The 18,825-nt window shown below is 46.6% G+C and overlaps 1 protein-coding gene across 2 annotated transcripts in view; it reads right to left on the minus strand.

Annotated features, from left to right (window-relative positions):
- Positions 1-18,825, minus strand: part of dnai3 (dynein axonemal intermediate chain 3) — a 120,865-nt gene that overhangs the window by 61,279 nt on the left and 40,761 nt on the right. For both annotated transcript variants that reach the window (XM_072274572.1, XM_072274571.1), the window contains exons 8-9: positions 9,007-9,197; positions 4,557-4,681 (exon numbers count right to left, since the gene is read on the minus strand). In XM_072274572.1, coding sequence (XP_072130673.1) covers positions 4,557-4,681; positions 9,007-9,197 — 316 coding nt within the window. The remainder of the gene's footprint in view (positions 1-4,556; positions 4,682-9,006; positions 9,198-18,825) is intronic.

Raw genomic sequence — 18,825 nt, forward strand, 5'->3', positions numbered from 1 at the left:
CTGCCTTTTAAGTGCTCCCAATGGTGTGCACATCAAATAGACTCAGACAACCAAGTCCACCTCCTGAACTTCACGTGTGCTTAGATACTAAGACTGGTGGAACCATTTCTTCTGACAGGAGAAGGGGCAAAGTTGGGTTACTGGTGCTTTAAAGCAAGTTGTGTCAGGCCGATGGAGCTTGTCAGCCGTGGTTGGCAGCTCAGCTTGGAGAGGGAAAACTCTGATCCCAAACCTCCACTGCTTTGCGGCTATGGGGAAGGCTTCGAGAGTAAACTGCGAGGGAAAATCTAGAGCTGGGGTCCATAAGGCAGTCCTACATTGAGTTCAACGCTGATTGGCAACTCCTGCGATACCATGATTCCAAATTGTATCAGTCTCTGCCGTTCCTTTGGATTCATCAGGTGCATGGAGCATGGGAGCCTGCTGCATGTGCAACAGCTTGCTCTCCATATTGAACGGTCCTGGCTTCTACACTGTCTTGTGTATTGACAGGAGGCAGCTAGAACATAACGTCCATGGTAGATCTCGACCAATGGAAAGCCTCTCTCTTGGGTCAGGCTTGTGATGGGGCCAGGGTTGCGATTGCGGTTGGGGTTGTGATAGGGGGTGGGTTTGCGGTTAGGGTAAGGGATTGAATTGCGGTTGCAATAGGGTCAGGGTTGTGATGGAGGTCAGGGCTAGTTTTCCCCTTATTCTCAGAGTCTCAGAGCACTACAGCACAGAAACAGGCCCTACGGCCCATCCACTTCATGTCGGCCTGCTCTTCAGCCTCGTCCCCATCGACCTGCACCTGGACCATGGTCCTCCATTGGTCTCTCATTGAGTACGTTTATAATCCCAGGCGTTGCCTGGATTTGACAACGGGATGCATATTAGTTCTGTTCCTTGCGTACCTGTGTTTGGACAGTAGGTTAATTGCCCTTTTTACACTCCAGAATCACTTACTTGGGTTAATTATTTACCAGTGATCTTTCAGTGAGAGCCTTCGAGTTAGGATGAACTAGGTCAAGGGAGTTGAATGTCTTTCAGACACAGGCCCCATGCTGTGTTCTGAACAGCAGGCAGCACTAGAGCCAGCAGACACAGTTCTGATGTCATCGTGTCCCTCCCTCGAGGCGCGGCAGACGGGAGCTGCACTGAGCAATGGAGAATGAGGGGCTATGAAACCTGATTTCAGTGGCGGCGTAAAGTTGGTAAGTTGGTTTATTATCGTCACATGTCCTGAGATACAGTAAAAAAATTTGTTTTACATGCCATCCATAGAGATATTTTCATTACACAGTGCATTGAGGTAGAACAATGTAAGAAAATAACAAACACAGAATAAAGTGTCACAGTTACGGAGAAACTGCAGTGCAGGCAGGCAATAAGTCACGGCAAGACGGACTGTAAAGTTAAGTGTCCTTTTATTGTAGGAGGGGACTGCTCAATAATCTTATAATAGTGGGGTAGAAGCTGTGCTTGAGTCTGGTGCTACGTGCTTTTAGGTTTTTGTATCTTCTGCCCGATGGGGAGAAGAGAGAATGTCCGGGTTGAGTTGGGTATTTCATAAAGCTGGCTGCTTTCCTCAGGCAACGAGAAGTGTAGACAGAGTCCGTGGAGAGGAGGCTAGTTTCCGTAATGTGTTCACAACTCTCTGGGGCCACGGCCAGAGCAGCTGCCCTACCAAGCTGAGATGTATCCAGCAAGGATGCATCGGTAATGAGTGGTGAAGGTCAACAAGGAAATGCTGGAAGTGAAGTCATCACTGTCACTGCTGGTTTGCACATGAAACTGAGCCACTGGGCTTGGCCCTGGACTTCCCCTGTAAGAATATATTGAAATACATTGGGAGGGAAGGGTTAGATTGATCATGCTGCACACCACTGTGTACAGAGCGGCCTGTACTATGTCGTATTGTTCTATGTACTGCACTCATGGTCTATGTATTCTGCTTTGCAAATGCTTTGAACCCCATCTAGTGGCTGCAACATATAATCTGCAGGAGGAATTAGCAGGCTGAGCAGCAACCTTGGGGGAGGGGGGCAGAGAAAGAAATAATTGACACTTTGGGTTGAAACCCTGAATCAGGACACTTGTGTCCCCGTCTAGTGGTTTAACTGGGAAAGATCAACAAACCTAAAACGTAAAAAAAAGGTCCCGATGAAGGGTCTCAACCTGAAACGTTGGCTGCTTACTTCCCTCCCTAGACGCTGCCCGACCTGCTCAGTTCCTCTGGCATCTTGTGGATGCTGCTCTGGATTTCCAGCATCTGCAGAATCTCTTGTGTTTAAAAAAATTGCTGGTGGGAATCTGAAACAAGACCAGCAGGTTAAGTGGAGAAACAGAGATAATGATTCTGGTCACTCACCTGCAGGAAAGATGTTAACAAGATTGAAAGAGGACAGAGAAAATTGACAAGGACATTGCCAGGACTTGAGGACCTGAGTTATAGGGAAAGGTTGAGTACGTTAGGACTTCTTTTTCCCTGAAGCATAGGAGAACAAGGGGAAATTTAATAGAGGTTTACAAAATTATGAGGGGTATAGACAGGATAAATGCAAGCAGGCTTTTTCCACTGAGGTTGGGTGAGACGAGAACTAGAGGTCATGGGTTAAGGGTGAAAGGTGAAATATTTACAGGAAACCTGAAGGGGAAACCTGAAGGGGACATGGGCACATGGTGGCAGGAAATTCAGAGGATTACAGGCTGCTAGTCTACCCTGTGTATCAGTGACCAGGATGCTTCACTCCCTGAGTGTCTTCGATTCCCGGTTTGATGCACAGAACAAAGAGCTGGTGAGGAAGGCACCCCTCCGCCTAGGGGAGCAGACACTTCAGAAAGCTGGTCAGGTTCTGAAAGACCGCTCAGCCCAGCCGACGATGGTGCTGACCGATTCATTCAATATCTTTCTTGAACAATCTATTGTCTACTCAGTCTTCACGGTGGCAACAATCGTTCCACTGCCAAAGAAGGCAACAGTAACCTGCTTGATTGAGTATTGCTGGTGGTATTAGCGTCAACCATTATGAAATGCTTTCAGCGACTCACCATGGAGCACATTAAAGCCTTTCTCCCAGGACTGGACCCTTTCCAGTTCACTTATCACTCAAGTCAATCCACTGATGATACAACAGCCTCTGCCCTCCACTCTCTCCTGTCCAACCTTGAAAGTGAGGTCTCATGTCCCAGACCGCTGATTATAGGCTTCAGTTTGGTGTTCACCACATCTCAGAAACTGGTGAGGAAACTGTCCTCGGTGCAATTGAATACGGGCCACAGTCAGTCAGTGTGGGCAGCAACGTCTCTAGTCCCATTACACTGAGCGCTGTGCTGTGTGCTCAGCCCGTTGCAGTTCACACTGCTGACGTGTGACTGTGCTCAGGACCCTGCTCAAACCCTGTCATCTCCTTAGTGGATGACACAACAGCAGCTGGTCTTATCAGGAACAATGACACGACAGAGTGTAAAGGGGAAGTGGAGTGGCTGGTGGATGAGTGTGAGAAGAGCAACCTAAGCCTGAACATGGAGAAAACAAAGGAAATCATTGTGGACGTCAGCAAGATGCAGACAAACCAACCCCCTCTGCGAATACATGGCTCCTGAGTTAAATGCACTAAGTTCCTGGGAGTTCAAATCATGGACGACCTCACCTGGTCTCTTAACATCGCCTCCCTGAACAATCACAGCAATGCCTCCACTGCCGAAGACTGAGGCAGGCATGGTTCCCCGACCCCATCCTGCATTTTACAGGAGCACCACTGAGAGCACCCTGACAAGTTACATCCCCATCTGGTCTGGGACCAGTCGGCCATCGGACCGGAAGTCCCTACGGAGGACTGTGAGAACAGCTGAGAGGATCATAGGGGTCTCCCTACCATCCACCGGGGACATTTATCAGGAGCGCTACATACGCAGAGCCCTTAGTAGTATTAAGAATCCCACCCATCCATCCAGCATCCTCTTTGACTTTCTACCATCAGGCGGGAGACTATGAAGCATAAAGACAAGAACAGTCGGGATGGGAAACAGTTTTGTCCCCCAGGCCGTTAGGATTCTGAACTCCCTGCCACATCATATTCGAAGTGTCACTGGTTAATCTGTTCCACACCTTACAATATTTAATTTTAATACACTTCAGTTTGTTATTTATGTGCAATTAATCTGTAGATTTTATCCTTACCTTCATAAATTATCATGTTGTGTGTTCTGTGCAATCTGGTTTGTAGAAATGTCTCATTTCTATGTACATTATATGGTTATATATGTTGTATATATGTACATAGTTAAATGACAATAAACTTGACTGGACTTAAACTTCTTCACTCAGGCTGGTGAGTGTGTGCCAGTGGAAGTGGTGGATTTGGGTTTGATTTCGTTTAAGAGAAATTTGGACAGGTACATGGATGGGAGAGGTATGGAGGGCTATGGTCCAGGTTCAGGTCGATGGGACTAGACAGAATAATAGTTTGGCAAGGACTAGATGGGCCAAAGGGCTGCTCCTGTGTTGCAGTGCTTTATGACCATTGGCTCTGGACTGGTGTTTGACAGGAGTTGTACTGAAGACCTTCGGGTACCTGTGGGTGAATTGGGTCGCTGAAGTTCCAGAAGAGGATGTACGAGTGACTACGGACTGTTCTGTTGATCGACTTGATCCTGTCCTCCAATGTTATGATATCCACCACGGACACAGCCACCAACCCTGGAAAACAAAGGTGGGGTTTTCCAAATTTAGCTGAAAAGTCACCGACAAAAACATTGAAAATATCTCCATAAAAATGATTTCACTGTTTCAAAATGAGAAACCCTTGGTCTGTCTTAATTTAATCCCCGGACCTGACTTGGTTTTGTACGGACATTCCAGCTCGTGCGACCACACGGGTTCCCACCGGGTGCTGCGGTCTCCTCCCACAGCACAAAGACGTACCGGTTGGTAGGTTAATTGGTCATTGTAAATTGTCCTGAGATTAGGCCAGGGTTAAATTGGGGGACTGCTGGCCAGCGTGGCTTGAAGAGCCGAAAGGGCCTGTTCTCTGTTGTGTCTATAATTAAATAAATGAATAAGGTAGGAGAAACGTTCAGTCCTGTCCCGGACCTGGCTCATTGCAATGGCACAAGAGAGGTCAATATGGCACTACTAAAGGTGAGCAACAGCTTACTGGTGGTTCAAAGGGCAATAAATTCGACTGAAAACGTTATTAATAATACCTTCTCTTAATTAAGTTGTGGTAACCTAGAACTGTAAACAATGAAGAGGCAAGTGAATACGAAGTGAATTCAAGGGATGAGCCATGTTGCAAAATTGACGTAAATGGAATTGGAGTAAGTGATTCAGAGAGGAGGCGTTTCAATTTCCATCCAACTAACCCCGGTGTGGGGTTGGATTGCTCTCAGTGCCAAGCTGATTTGGAGAGATCAAGATGGCTAATACTTTATACTTTATTGTCGCCAAACAATTGATACTAGAACATACAGTCATCACAGCGATATTTGATTCTGCACATCGTGCTCCCTGGAGTACAAAATCGATAGTAAATATTGGAAATTTAAATTATTAATCATAAATAGAAAAGAGAAAAGGGAAAGTAAGGTAGTGCAAAGAAAAAACCAAGAGGCAGGTCCGGATATTTGGAGGGTACGGCCCAGATCTGGGTCAGGATCCGTTCAGCAGTCTTATCACAGTTGGAAAGAAGCTGTTCCCAAATCTGGCCGTACAGGTCTTCAAGCTCCTGAGCCTTCTCTCAGAGGGAAGAGGGACGAACAGTGTGTTGGCTGGGTGGGTCGTGTCCTTGATTATCCTGGCAGCACTGCTCCGACAGCCTGCGGTGTAAAGTGAGTCCATGGATGGAAGATTGGTTTGTGTGATGTGCTGGGCCGTGTTCACGATCTTCTGCAGCTTCTTCCGGTCTTGGACAGGACAACTTCTGTACCAGGTTGTGATGCATCTTAGAAGAATGCTTTCTACGGTGCATTTATAAAAATTAGTGAGGGTTTTAGGGGACAGACCAAATTTCTTTAGCTTTCTCAGGAAGTAAAGGCACTGGTGGGCCTTCTTGGCAGTGGACTCTGCTTGGTGGGACCAAGTCAGGTCATTTGTGATATTGACCCCGAGGAACTTAGCTTTTGACCTGTTCCACTTGCGCACCACCGATGTAAATGGGGTCGTGCGGTCCGCTACTCCTTCTGAAGTCAGCAACCAATTCCTTCGTCTTGCTGACGTTGAGGGATAGGTTATTGTCTTCGCACCATGCCACCAGGTTCTTAATTTCTTCTCTGTACACAAACTCATCATTACCTGAGATACGGCCTACAATTGTGGTGTCATCAGCAAATTTATATATAGAGTTCGATGGAAACTTGGCTACACAATCATGGGTGTACAGTGAGGACAGCAGGGGGCTGAGTACACAGCCTTGTTGGGCACTGGTGCTCAGAGTGATTGTAGAGGAGAGCTTGTCCCCTATTTTTACAGCCTGCGTCCTGTCTGTGAGGAAGTTGAAAATCCAGCTGCAGATTTGAGAGCTAAGGCCCAGGTTCTGGAGCTTAGGAATCAGTTTATTTGGAATGATTGTATTAAAGGCAGAGCTGTAGTCAATGAAAAGGAGCCTTACGTATGCGTCTTTATTCTCCAGGTGTTCTAAGGAGGAATGTAGGGCCAGAGAGATGGCATCTGCCGTTGACCTGTTGCTCCAGTAGGCGAATTGCAAAGCGTCGAGGTTGACCGGTAGGCTGTGGTTGATGCGTGCCATAACCAATCTCTCGAAGCACTTCATAGCAATTGACAGTCATTCAGGCATGCCACCTTGCTCTTCTTCGGCACTGGGATTATCGTTACCTTCTTAAAACACGAGGGGATCTTAGACTGAAGCAAGGAGCAGTTGAAGATGTCAGCAAACACTCCAGCTAGCTGGCTTGCACAGGCCCGGAGAACCCGTCCCGGGACACCATCTGGGCCCGTTGCCTTCCTTGGATTTATCTTCAGGAAGGCCCTTCTAACGTCCTCCTCGGTGACGATGAATCTCGATGCCACCAGGTCCGGTTCATCCGGAGGGAGCGGGACGCTCCTCTTCTGTTCGAATCTTGCGTAGAATACGTTAAGTTCATCAGGAAGAGAAGCGCCACAGTTATCGATATTCCCAGCCTTTTCTTTGCACCCAGTGATCTCATTTAGACGCTGCCATAGTCTACTGGCATCCCTCTGGTTAGCCTGGGCTTCCAACTTGGCTCGATATTGCCTCTTGGCACCCTTAATGGCTTTCTGGAGTTCACGCCTGGATTCCGTGTAGCGACTGGTATCCCCGGACCTAAAAGCCGCAGCTCTCGCCTTTAAAAGGGACTTGACCTCATAATTCATCCAAGGTTTCCGGTTAGGGAATACCCGGATCGTCTTGCGAGACACACAGTCCTCCGTGGATTTCCAAATAAAGTCCGTGACAGTTGAGGCATACTCAGAGGTTAGCTGCCGAGTCCTTGAATACTAACCAGTCCACCGATTCAAAGCAGTCACGGAGGACCTCATCCGTTTCCTCCGTCCAACGTGACACCACTTTTGACACCGTGACCTCCCGCTTCAGTTTCTGTTTGTAAGCCGGGAGGAGGAGTACGGCCTGATGGTCCGATTTTCCGAAGTGAGGTCGTGGGATGGAACGGTAGGCATCCTTGACTGCTGTGTAGCTGTGGTCAAGTATAATCGGGCCTCTAGTGGGGCAGGAGACATGTTGGTATAACTTTGGCAGCGCCTTTCTGAGGTTGGCCTGGTTAAAGTCCCCGGCTGTAATGAGCAAGGCCTCTGGATACCTGGTCTCACGTTCACTGATGTTGGCATACAGTATGTTCAGAGCACACTCCACGTCCGCCTGGGGGGGGAATTTAGACCGCTGTCAGTATGACCGAGGTGAATTCCCGTGGCAGATAGTAGGGACGACACTTCACTGACAGGTGTCCCAGGTCTGGGCTGCAGGAGCCCAGACCTGGACGCTTTGCAATTCGCCTACTGGAGCAACAGGTCAACGGCAGATGCCATCTCTCTGGCCCTACATTCCTCCTTAGAACACCTGGAGAATAAAGATGCATACGTAAGGCTCCTTTTCATTGACTACAGCAGCCACAGTGCCACTGTGTCCGAGCACCACGCAGTGTTGATCAGTAGGCAGACACCACCTGCCCCCGTCTTGCCCAATTACATCGCCTCTGATCTGGGCTGACATTTACATGCTGGGCGGCACCTAATTAATTAGCTTGTTTATTTCCGCTTTTTTCATAAAGATGTGCTGGGTGCATCCAGGCTACTGCTGCACCCCTGCATGCTTCGTGGATCGGTATCGGTCCACGGCCCGGAGGTTGGGGACCACTGGTTTAGGGGATGGGGTGAGGGTTTAGAAGGGATCTGGGGAAAAGTTTTCCACTCAAAGGGAGCCTGGAACCTGGAACTCGCTGCCTGAAGGAGTGGTAGGGGCAGAGACCCTCACAACATTGAACAAGTATGTGGATGAGCAGTTGAATCACCAAGGCAGAGAGGGTGCTGGGGAGTGGGTCTCTTTAGGACAAAGATCAGGAGGAATCTCTTTGGCAAGAGAGTGGTGAACCTGTGGAATTCACTGCCATGGACTGCTCAGGAGACTCAGCCATTGGGTATGTTTAAAATGGAGGCTGGTAGGTTCTTGATTAGTCAGATTACTGGGAGAAGGCAGGAGAATGGGGTTAAGAGGGATAATAAATCAGCCATGATGAAATGGTAGAGCAGAGCTGATGGGCTGAATGGCCTAATTCTGCTCCTATGTTTTATAGTCTTATCTACCTTTTTAAGATCTTGTGTTTTATCGTTTACCTGAGCTGCACTTTCTCTGTAGCTGTTACACTTTATCCTGCACTGTTACTGTTTTACCCTGTTCTACCTCAATGCACTGTGTGATGATCTGAACTGTATGAACAGTGTGTGAGACAGGTTTTCACTGTATCTCCGTACATGTGACAGGAATAAACCAGTCACTCCCTTGTGTATGCTACATCCTGTGGGGCTGACCTCACCGAGGATTGCGGGGTGCCATTCGATGTTGCTGATTCTTCTGCCCTGGCTCTTCTGCAGGTCTGTGAACGACTGGTACTCCTTCAAGTGGCCGTCGGCCTTCCCTCCAAAGGTACTGTCCTCCTCCGAGAGCCCATTCCAGTCATCGTAGAACACGTCCATGATCTCGTTTTGCTGGAGTGCCAACTCAAACCTGTTACCAACACACAGCAAAACATTCATTAATAACCTATACTGGAATTTCAGGACCCTCAGTAGTACACCCAACTCAAACCTGACACCAACACACAGCACAGCACGCATCAATAACCTGTCTCGGGATCTCAGGACTCTATAATAGACCCAACTCAAACCTGACACCAACACACAACGAACTGCAAATCAATAATCCATACTCCTCAGATTCCCTTTACATCTTCCCCCTCTCACCCTAAACCCATGTCTTCCAAAAATAGTGTAGAGCTTTCTAAAGCTATGGACTCAGAGCACTACAAGCTTAAACAGATCCTTCAGCCGAACTAGTCTGTGCTAATCCATTATTCTGGCAAATCCAATCATAGAAACATAGAAAACCTACAGCACAATACAGGCCCTTCGTCCCACAATGTTGTGCCAAACATGTACTTTCTTTAGAAATTACCTAGGGTTACCCATAGCCCTCTATTTTTCTAAGCTCCACGTACCTATCCAGGACTCAATTAAAAGACCCTGTCATATCCACCTCCACCACCATCGCCGGCAGCCCATTCCACGCACTCACCACTCTCTGCATAAAAAACTTACCTCTGATATCTCCTCCGTACCTACTTCCAAGCACCTTAAACCTGTGCCCTCCCTTGTTAGCCATTTCAGCCCTGGGAAAAAGCCTCTGACTATCCACACGATCAATGCCTCTCATCATCTTATACACCTCTATCAGGTCACCTCTCATCCTCCATCATTCCAAGGAGAAAAGGCCAAGTTCACTGAACCTATTCTCGTAAGGCATGCTCCCCAATCCAGGCAACATCCTTGTAATAAATCTCCTCTGCACCCTTTCTATAGTTTCCACATCCTTCCTGTAGTGAGGTGACCAGAACTGAGCACAGTACTCCATGTGGGGTCTGACCAGGATCCTATACAGCTGCAACATTACCTCTCGGCTCTTAAACTCAATCCCACGGTTGATGAAGGCCAATGCACCATATGCCTTCTTAATCACACAGTTAATCTGCACTCGGACCCCAAGATCCCTCTGATCCTCCACACTGCCAAGAGCCTTACCATTAATACTATATTCTGCCATCATACTTGACCTACCGAAATGAACTACCTCACAGTTATCTGGGTTGAACTCCATCTGTCACTTCTCAGCCCAGTTTTGCATCCTATCAATGTCCCGCTGTAACCTCTGACAGCCCTCCACACTATCCACAATACCCCCAACCTTTGTGTCATCAGCAAACTTACTAACCCATCCCTGCTTATCCAGGTCATTTATAAAAATCACGAAGAGAAGGGGTCCCAGAACAGATCCCTGATGCACACCACTGGTCACTAACCTCCATGCAGAATATGACCCATCTACATTCTTTGCCTTCTGTTGGCAAACCAGTTCTGGATCCCCAAAGCAGGGTCACCTTGGATCCCTAAAGCAAGGTCACCTTGGACCCCATGCCTCCTCACTTTCTCAATAAGCCTCGCATGGGGTACCTTATCAAATGCCTTGCTGATATCCATGTACACTACATCTACTGCTCTACCTTCATCAATCGACCCGCACCTGTGCCATAGCCCTCCATGCCCCTTCCATCCCAATACCTATCACTCCTGTCACTCTACCTTTCCTATGCCCCTCATGTCTTTATAAATCTTTAATCTCCTTTACTCCAGGATTCTATCAAATCCCCCCTCATCACGCAAACCCTCCAGTTGAGGAGACATTCCTGTGAATCTCCTCTGCACGCTCTGTAGCTTAATCACATCCTTCTTACAGCCTGGAGACAGAACTGTTCATAATGGACTGCATGTGACAAGCAGAACTGTGCTCCACCACCCTGGGCTACCCCTCCAGTCAGAAGCAGAATCAGATTTTCTGTCACTGACACAGATCATGAAATTTGTCATTTCATAGCAGCAGTACAGTACCACACAAAAAATAATATAAATTACAGTACAATACATCAAAAATTTAAAATAGTGTAGAAAATGAGGTGGTGTTCATGGACTATCCAGAAAGAGAACCTAGAACATAGAACAGCACAGCACAGCACAGGAACAGGCCCTCAGCCCACAACGGTGAGAAAGTCTGCAAATGCTGGAAATCCACAGCAACATACACAAAACTGTGAGAAAATCTGTGAGAAATAGTGAGAAACAGTGAAAAGCAGTGAGAAAATCTGCAGATGCTAGAAATCCAAAGCAACACACACTAAATGCTGGAGGAACTCAGCAGGTTGGGCAGCATGTACGGACAGGAATAAACAGTTGATGTTTTGGACTGAGACCCTTCATCGGGAATGGGTAATTAATAATCAAATGGCCAACTGAACTGATCCATTATTCTTACACAATGTCCATGTCCCTCGGTTTTCTTCATATTCATGTGCCTATCTACAAACCCCACTTCCAGAAAAGTTGGGATATTTTCCAAAATGCAATAAAAACAAAAATCTGTGATATGTTAATTCACATGAACCTTTATTTAACTGACAAAAGTACAAAGAAAAGATTTTCAATAGTTTTACTGACCAATTTAATTGTATTTTGTAAATATATGCAAATTTAGAATTTGATGGCTGCAACACACTCGATAAAAGTTGGGACAGAGTTAAAATAAGATTGAAAAGTGCACAGAATATTCAAGTAACACTGGTTTGGAAGACTCCACATTAAGCAGGCTAATTGGTAGCAGGTGAGCTATCATGACTGGGTATAAAAGTAGCGTCCATCAAAGGCTCAGTCTTTGCAAGCAAGGATGGGTCATAGCTCACCCCTTTATGCCAAAATTTGAGAGAATTGTTAGTCAGTTCAAAAGGAACATTTCTCAACGCAAGATTGCAGAGAATTTAGGTTTTTCAACATCGACAGTACATAATATTGTGAAAAGATTCAGAGAATTCAGAGACATCTCAGTGCGTAAAGGGCAAGGTCGGAAACCACTGTTGAATGCGCATGATCTTCGAGCCCTCAGGCAGCACTGCCTAAGAAACCACCATGCTACTGTGACAATTATAGCCACCTGGGCTCGGGAGTACTTCAGAAAACCATTGTCACTCAACACAGTATGCCGCTGCATCCAGAAATGCAACTTGAAACTGTATTACGCAAGGAGGAAGCCATACATCAACTCTATGCAGAAACACCGGCGAGTTCTCTGGGCCCGAGCTCATCTCAGATAGACCAAAATACTGTGGAACCGTGTGCTGTGGTCAGATGAGTCCACATTTCAGCTAGCTTTCGGAAAAAAACGGGCGTTGAGTTCTCCGTGCCAAAGATGAAAACGACCATCCAGATTGTTATCGCGTAAGATGCAAAAGCCAGCATCTGTGATGGTATGGGGGTGCATCAGTGCCCACGGCATGGGTGAGTTGCATGTATGTGAAGGTACCATTGACTCTGAGGCGTATATTAGGATTTTAGAGATACATATGTTGCCATCAAGGCGACGTCTCTTCCCGGGACGTCCATACTTATTTCAGTAGGACAATGCCAGACCACATTCTGCACAGGCTACAACAGTGTGGCTTTGTAGACACAGAGTGCGTGTGCTTGACTGGCCTGCTGCCAGTCCAGATCTATCTCCTATTGAAAATGTATGGCGCATCATGAAGAGGAGAATCAGACAAGGGAGACCACGGACTGTTGAGCAGCTGAAGTCTTATATCAAGCAAGAATGGACAAAATTTCCAATTGCAAATCTACTACAATTAGTATCCTCAGTTCCAAAACGATTAAAAAGTGTTATTAAAAGGAAAGGTGACGTAACACAATGGTAAACATGCCTCTGTCCCAACTTTTGTTGAGTATGTTGCAGCCATCAAATTCTAAACTTGTGTATATTTACAAAATACAATTAAGTTGGTCAGTACAACTACTGCAAATCTTTTCTTTGTACTTTTGTCAGTTAAATAAAGGTTCACGTGAATTAACATATCACAGATTTTTGTTTTTACTGCATTTTGGAAAATATCCCAACTTTTCTGGAAATGGGATTTGTAAATGTATCTGCCTCTACCACCACCCTCTGTGTAAGTAACTTACCCCTCACATTGAATGCGTACCCTCTGAATGGCGGGGTTTGTTCCTGGTGTGTCTTTAAGTTCTTGTATCTCCTCCTTGATGGCAGCAATGACAGTGGAACAATCACCTCTCTATACACTTTAAGAATTCTTGAAATTCTCCACATCTCAATCAAACTTTTCTGGTTACCCTAATGAACACAAGTCTGGCTTCAGAGTCTAACCGAGTGCCCCCAACCTTTTTTCAGCCCAAAGCCTCCCTAAAGCACTCTCATACTTGCCAATGCCCCTTTTGGGCACAATATACTTTACAGTGTAAAAACATGTCTACCATATGATAACATGAGGAAAATGATTATGCCTTAAATATTTATTTGTCTTCAAACCTAGCTTACATAGTACCTGTGCACTATACAGCTGTTTCAATATCAATGTGAGCCTTGAGCTTGATGGTTTTTAGCAAGAGTTGAAATATCTGGTTCAAGTTATGACACCAAAAGCCTTAATTCCCCACACATAACAATGTCCAGGCAGTTTCTGTTTTTGTGAGTATGTGATTCACTGCAGTGAAGCCTGTTTCAACAAAGTAGGAAGACGGAAATGCAATGAAGAGCAGTTTGGCGCGTCTCCAAAGATGGGGAAACTTTGTATGACAGTGTAGCCAAACCACAAAAGCCAACATTTTTGAAAAGCATTTTTGCTTCATCATTCTGAATTTTGATAATTTCTTCCTGTTTTTCCACCTTGCAAAGAAATGGTTCAATTACACAGTCCAGAATTTCCAGATCGTTCAAATCATTGAATCGATTCTGAAAATCCTTCTTCAGTGACTGCAGGTGTAAGCAGTACTCCTGAAAATCACTGTCTGTGAAAGAGAGTGCTGTACTTCCCATGCAGAAAAACTGTGAGAACATTCGTCTCCCAATATTTTGCTTATGGTATATATTTACAATCTTCCGATAAAAGGGGACACTACACTTTTTGCCTGGATTAAATTGAAATTCTCACCATGCAGTTTCATATTTAGAATGATCATTTTGTCATACAGACTGGCTAAGCATGCCACATCTCCACATAGAAATTCAATCTTGCTTCCCAAGCTCTTGTCAACTTTGAGCAAAAAAAATCAACCACAGCATCAAAAAAATCAATGAAATTTTTTAAGCAGCAGCCTTTTGACAGCCAACGCACTTCAGTGTGAAGCAAACAAACGTAAAAAATTATCACAACCTGGGAATGCCTATCGGATGCTGACGACGACAGCGAGCTGAAATGGATGAAACGATGGTAGTGGCACAGAAATAGAACAGTGAGGCGAAGATGAAGACGATCACAACAGCAAAACTTATGTTGACAAAGATTCAGATTGGAATCTGGATGTTAGTCGGGATAGAGCTGGTGTTCAGCAAGCCACCTTTATTCCAGTAACAACAATTGATCAATCACATCCGGTCTTATAATCCTAAAGATAGTTCTTGATCCACACATATGAAGCCAAGGTCACTATTTCACTGTTTAGTTCTGGCCAAGGCTGTATCATTGCATGACATGTCTGTAGAGAAAGTTGAGAGGATATACTTGACTTACCAACTGTTGAATTGCATGAACTCATTCCATGCCACAAGTCAAGGGGAAATATTGGACACCCTGTTTGCTAATTTATGCATCACCAATAATGTCTGTCTGGTTGGTAAGGTGGGATGAGATTGCCGAGTTTCAGACACATTGTGATGATAAGTGCTCACCACCTGCAGAACTATGGTTCTTCCTGGGTTCCAGTGCCTCACCCTTTTTTTGGAAGTGCCTGCTCCAGTACCGGTTGGTCAGGTATCATGCCTCAAATCAGGGTGCTCCGCACTGCATTCCCCCCCCCCCAGGAATCTCGTATGCCCCTTGATGACTTTCATTTCCCCTCATGCCCCCTTAGGACACATTCCCATTCCCCATTGAGAATCACTGGTCTAACCGTTGGAATTGTGGTGAAGCTCGGGGTTGGTTTTTGCTGATCACGGAATGGACTCAGTGGCTGTCATTCATCACTCCTGGATCATGTTGGGGACTCTACGGTCCGATGTTTAATACTCTGTGAGTTATTTGCTTGCTCTTTGCTGTTTGCACAATTTGTTCTTTTTGCGCTTTGGGTGTTCGATGATTTCTTTGAGCGGGCTCTGTGGTGTTTCTTCGTCTGTGGAAAGACGAATCCCAGGGTGTATACTGCATACATACTTTGATAATAAATGTACCTTGGAACTTAGAAGTCAAATTTACCCTCTACATTCTACCAAGAGGATGCCAAATATCTGGTGATCTCTAGGATGAAATATTATTGCTCCAGGGACAATTGAAATAAACAATCAAGAGATAACCACAGGAATTTGTATTTGCTTGTTTTCTCATCTCTCCACTCCCACAGGCAGAAGACACAAAAGCCTGAAAGCACGTACCACCAGGCTCGAGGACAGCTTCCATCCCGCTGTATTAAGACTATTGAACAGTCCCCTTGTACAATAAGGACTCCTGGCCTCATAATCTACTTTGTTGTGACCTTGTACCTTATTGTGTGACTGCGTTGTCCTATCTCTGTAACCGTTACACTTTATTCTGCACTCTGTTATTGTTTTATCTTGTTCTACCTGAGCACTGTGTAATAATTTGCTTTGTATGAACAGTATGCCAGGCAAGCTTTTCACTCCACATCATCATCATGTGCCATGCCATGACATGGATGATCTTTGTCTCCTGACCAAGACTGTTTCTTGACAAATGTTTCTACAGAAGTGATTTGGCATTGCCTTCTTCTGCGCAGCGTCTTTACAAGACAGGTGACCACACCCATTATGAATACTCTTCAGAGATGGTCTGCCTGGTGTCAGTAGTCGCATAACTGGGACTTGCAATATGCACCAACTGCTCATACGACCATCCACCACCTGCTCTCATGGCTTCACATGACCCTGATCGGGGGGCTAAGCAGGTGCTACACCTTGCCCAAGGGTGACCTGTAGGCTAGCAGAGGGAGGGAGAGCCTTATACCTCCTTTCGTAGAGATATATCTCCACCTTACCCACCACATGTGGCAATAAACCAATTCCTATAGGACAGGTAGTGTGGAAGATAGAGAGAGAGCTGCTGTTAGCAGTGACTGGAGGTGGAACCTCCAACAAGACACCTGACCTAATTCTCAGCCGAATACAAAACCTGTATCAATGGGAAACAGCAATGCAGTAGTTGTTACTGCACTAGTACCCTGAGCAAATAGCAGATCACTTCCAATCCTAGCAACAGGGGAATTTATGTTAATTTAATTAAATCCTTGCGTGGCCCTCCGTTGTTTGAGGTCGACCATGGATATTGTGTCCTTAGCTATCTACAATACGTTACTGATGCAGATCAGTCTGTGGCTGACGAGACCAATGTGAGAAGGGCAGTGTCTGTTACAAATGTCACATCTACAAGTAGTCTCAGCTGGAGATGCATCTTTCTATTGGCCCATTTGTTTTTCTTTGTCTAATTTAAGGTGTTATTTCAAGATGCTTCTCTATCTGGTGTGGTCGGCTGCAAGCTCCTCCCAGGACTCAACGCTGATTTCCAGCTTGCAGACGTCCTTGTAGTGTGTGGGCAGCCAGTGGTTCTCTGACCTGAAGCCAGGTCACTGTACAGGATGCGACCATCCTGCATGTGGCAGACATGGTTCAGCCTACGCTACCTGAGCAGGGTGTAGACATACGGCAGACATGGCCCAGACTACACTACCTGAGCAGGGAGTAGACACACGGCAGACATGGCCCAGACTACACTACCTGAGCAGGGTGTAGACACACGGCAGACATGGCCCAGCCGACACTACCTGAGCAGGGTGTAGACACACGGCAGACATGGCCCAGCCTACACTACCTGAGCAGGGTGTAGACACACGGCAGACATGGCCCAGCCTACACTACCTGAGCAGGGTGTAGACACACGGCAGACGTGGCCCAGCCTACACTACCTGAGCAGGGTGTAGACACACGGCAGACGTAGTCCAGCCTACACTACCTGAGCAGGATGTAGACATATGGCAGACATGGCCCAGCCTACACTGCCTGAGCAGGGTGTAGACACAGGGCAGACATGGCCCAGCCTACACTACCTGAGCAGGGTTTAGACACACGGCAGACATGGCCCAGCCTACACTGCCTGAGCAGGGTGTAGGCACTGGGGAGGCCGACTCGAGAGAGAACCTCAGCACTGGGTCCCCTGACTCCGCAGGAGATGTCCCGGGGTGACAAAGCCTCCTTAAGTGGAAGGTTTGGGCCTTCTCGCCTGTTTAGTGCATGTTGTCCAGGTCTCGCTGTTGACCAGCAGCGTACAGGTGACACAAGTGTTGTACACTGCCATCTTTGTTTTGACTGGGAGTTTGCAGTTCTCCCAGACTCCTGTGGCGAGGCAGGCAAGAGCTGTCGCAGCCTTGTCGATTTCTGCATCCGAGGAGAGTTTGTCACTGACGTTGGACCCCAGGTATGAGAACTGATGAACAACATCCAGTTTGTAGTTATCAGTGGTAATGACTGGGGGTGCCTCCACGGCTTGTCCCAAGATGTTCGTCTTTTTCTGGCTGATAGTCCGACCAAATTCCTTGCAGGCCTTGGAGAGGCGAAACATCAAGCTCTGGAAGTGCCGCGGAGCATGGGTTGATCGCAGACTCGCGCACTTTCGTTTTGGCTCTTAGGTGGCGAGGGTAAAAAGCCTGCTGTCTGATCTAGTGTGGAGGTTGATCCCCTCTGTCACCGTGTCAAATGCTGCCTCGGGAGAAAGGCAAAGAGGATCCTGAACAGCGCTGGGGTGAGAACGGCCTCGCATAGCACCACTACTCATGGTAAAGAGCTCCAAAGAGCTGCTGCGGGACTGCACTGACCCCTTCATGTTGTTGTGGAAGGATTTGATCATGCTCTATAGTCTCAGCAGGCAGCCCACTTTACAGAAGATCTGAAAAGCCCATCTCTGCTGACCAAGTCAAATGCCTCGGTGAGATCAATAAATGCAACATAGGGAGGGTTTTTATGTTCTCCGCACTTCTCCGGGAGTTGGCAGAGAGAGAAGATCATGTTAACAGTTGACCTTCCGGCACAGAAGCCCCTCTGTGACTCCAGGTAGACACGGTCATCAACTTCTGTAGACTTGGAAGACTTGGGAAAAGAGCTTGTGAATTTAATTAATTAATTTAACTTAACACAACTGTAATTAAAAAATAGTTTGTAATGTCAACTATGATTGTCATTAAAACCCCCCACGCTTCGCCAATGTCATTACTTGGTCTGGTTTATCCAGTTTATACTCTGTCTGCACTTTACGGTGCCTCAGTGAAGCAGCCAGCATAATCAAGGCCAGCACTCACCCCAGACGTTCTCCCTTCTCCCCTCTCCCACCGGGCAGAAGATACAAAAGCCTGAAAGCATGCATCACCAGGCGTTATAAAACTACTGAATTTTTCTCCAGTACAATAAGATGTAGGATGGTGGGGTCAAGATACTCCCGAAAGAGGTATGAGGTGCCTGGTTATGTGACCACTGATGCCAGACAGACAATCTCTGAAGAGTATTGATAATGGCTGGGGTCACCCGC

Source organism: Mobula birostris, chromosome 12, assembly GCF_030028105.1.
Source record: "Mobula birostris isolate sMobBir1 chromosome 12, sMobBir1.hap1, whole genome shotgun sequence".
NCBI classification, from domain to species: Eukaryota; Metazoa; Chordata; class Chondrichthyes; order Myliobatiformes; family Myliobatidae; genus Mobula; species Mobula birostris.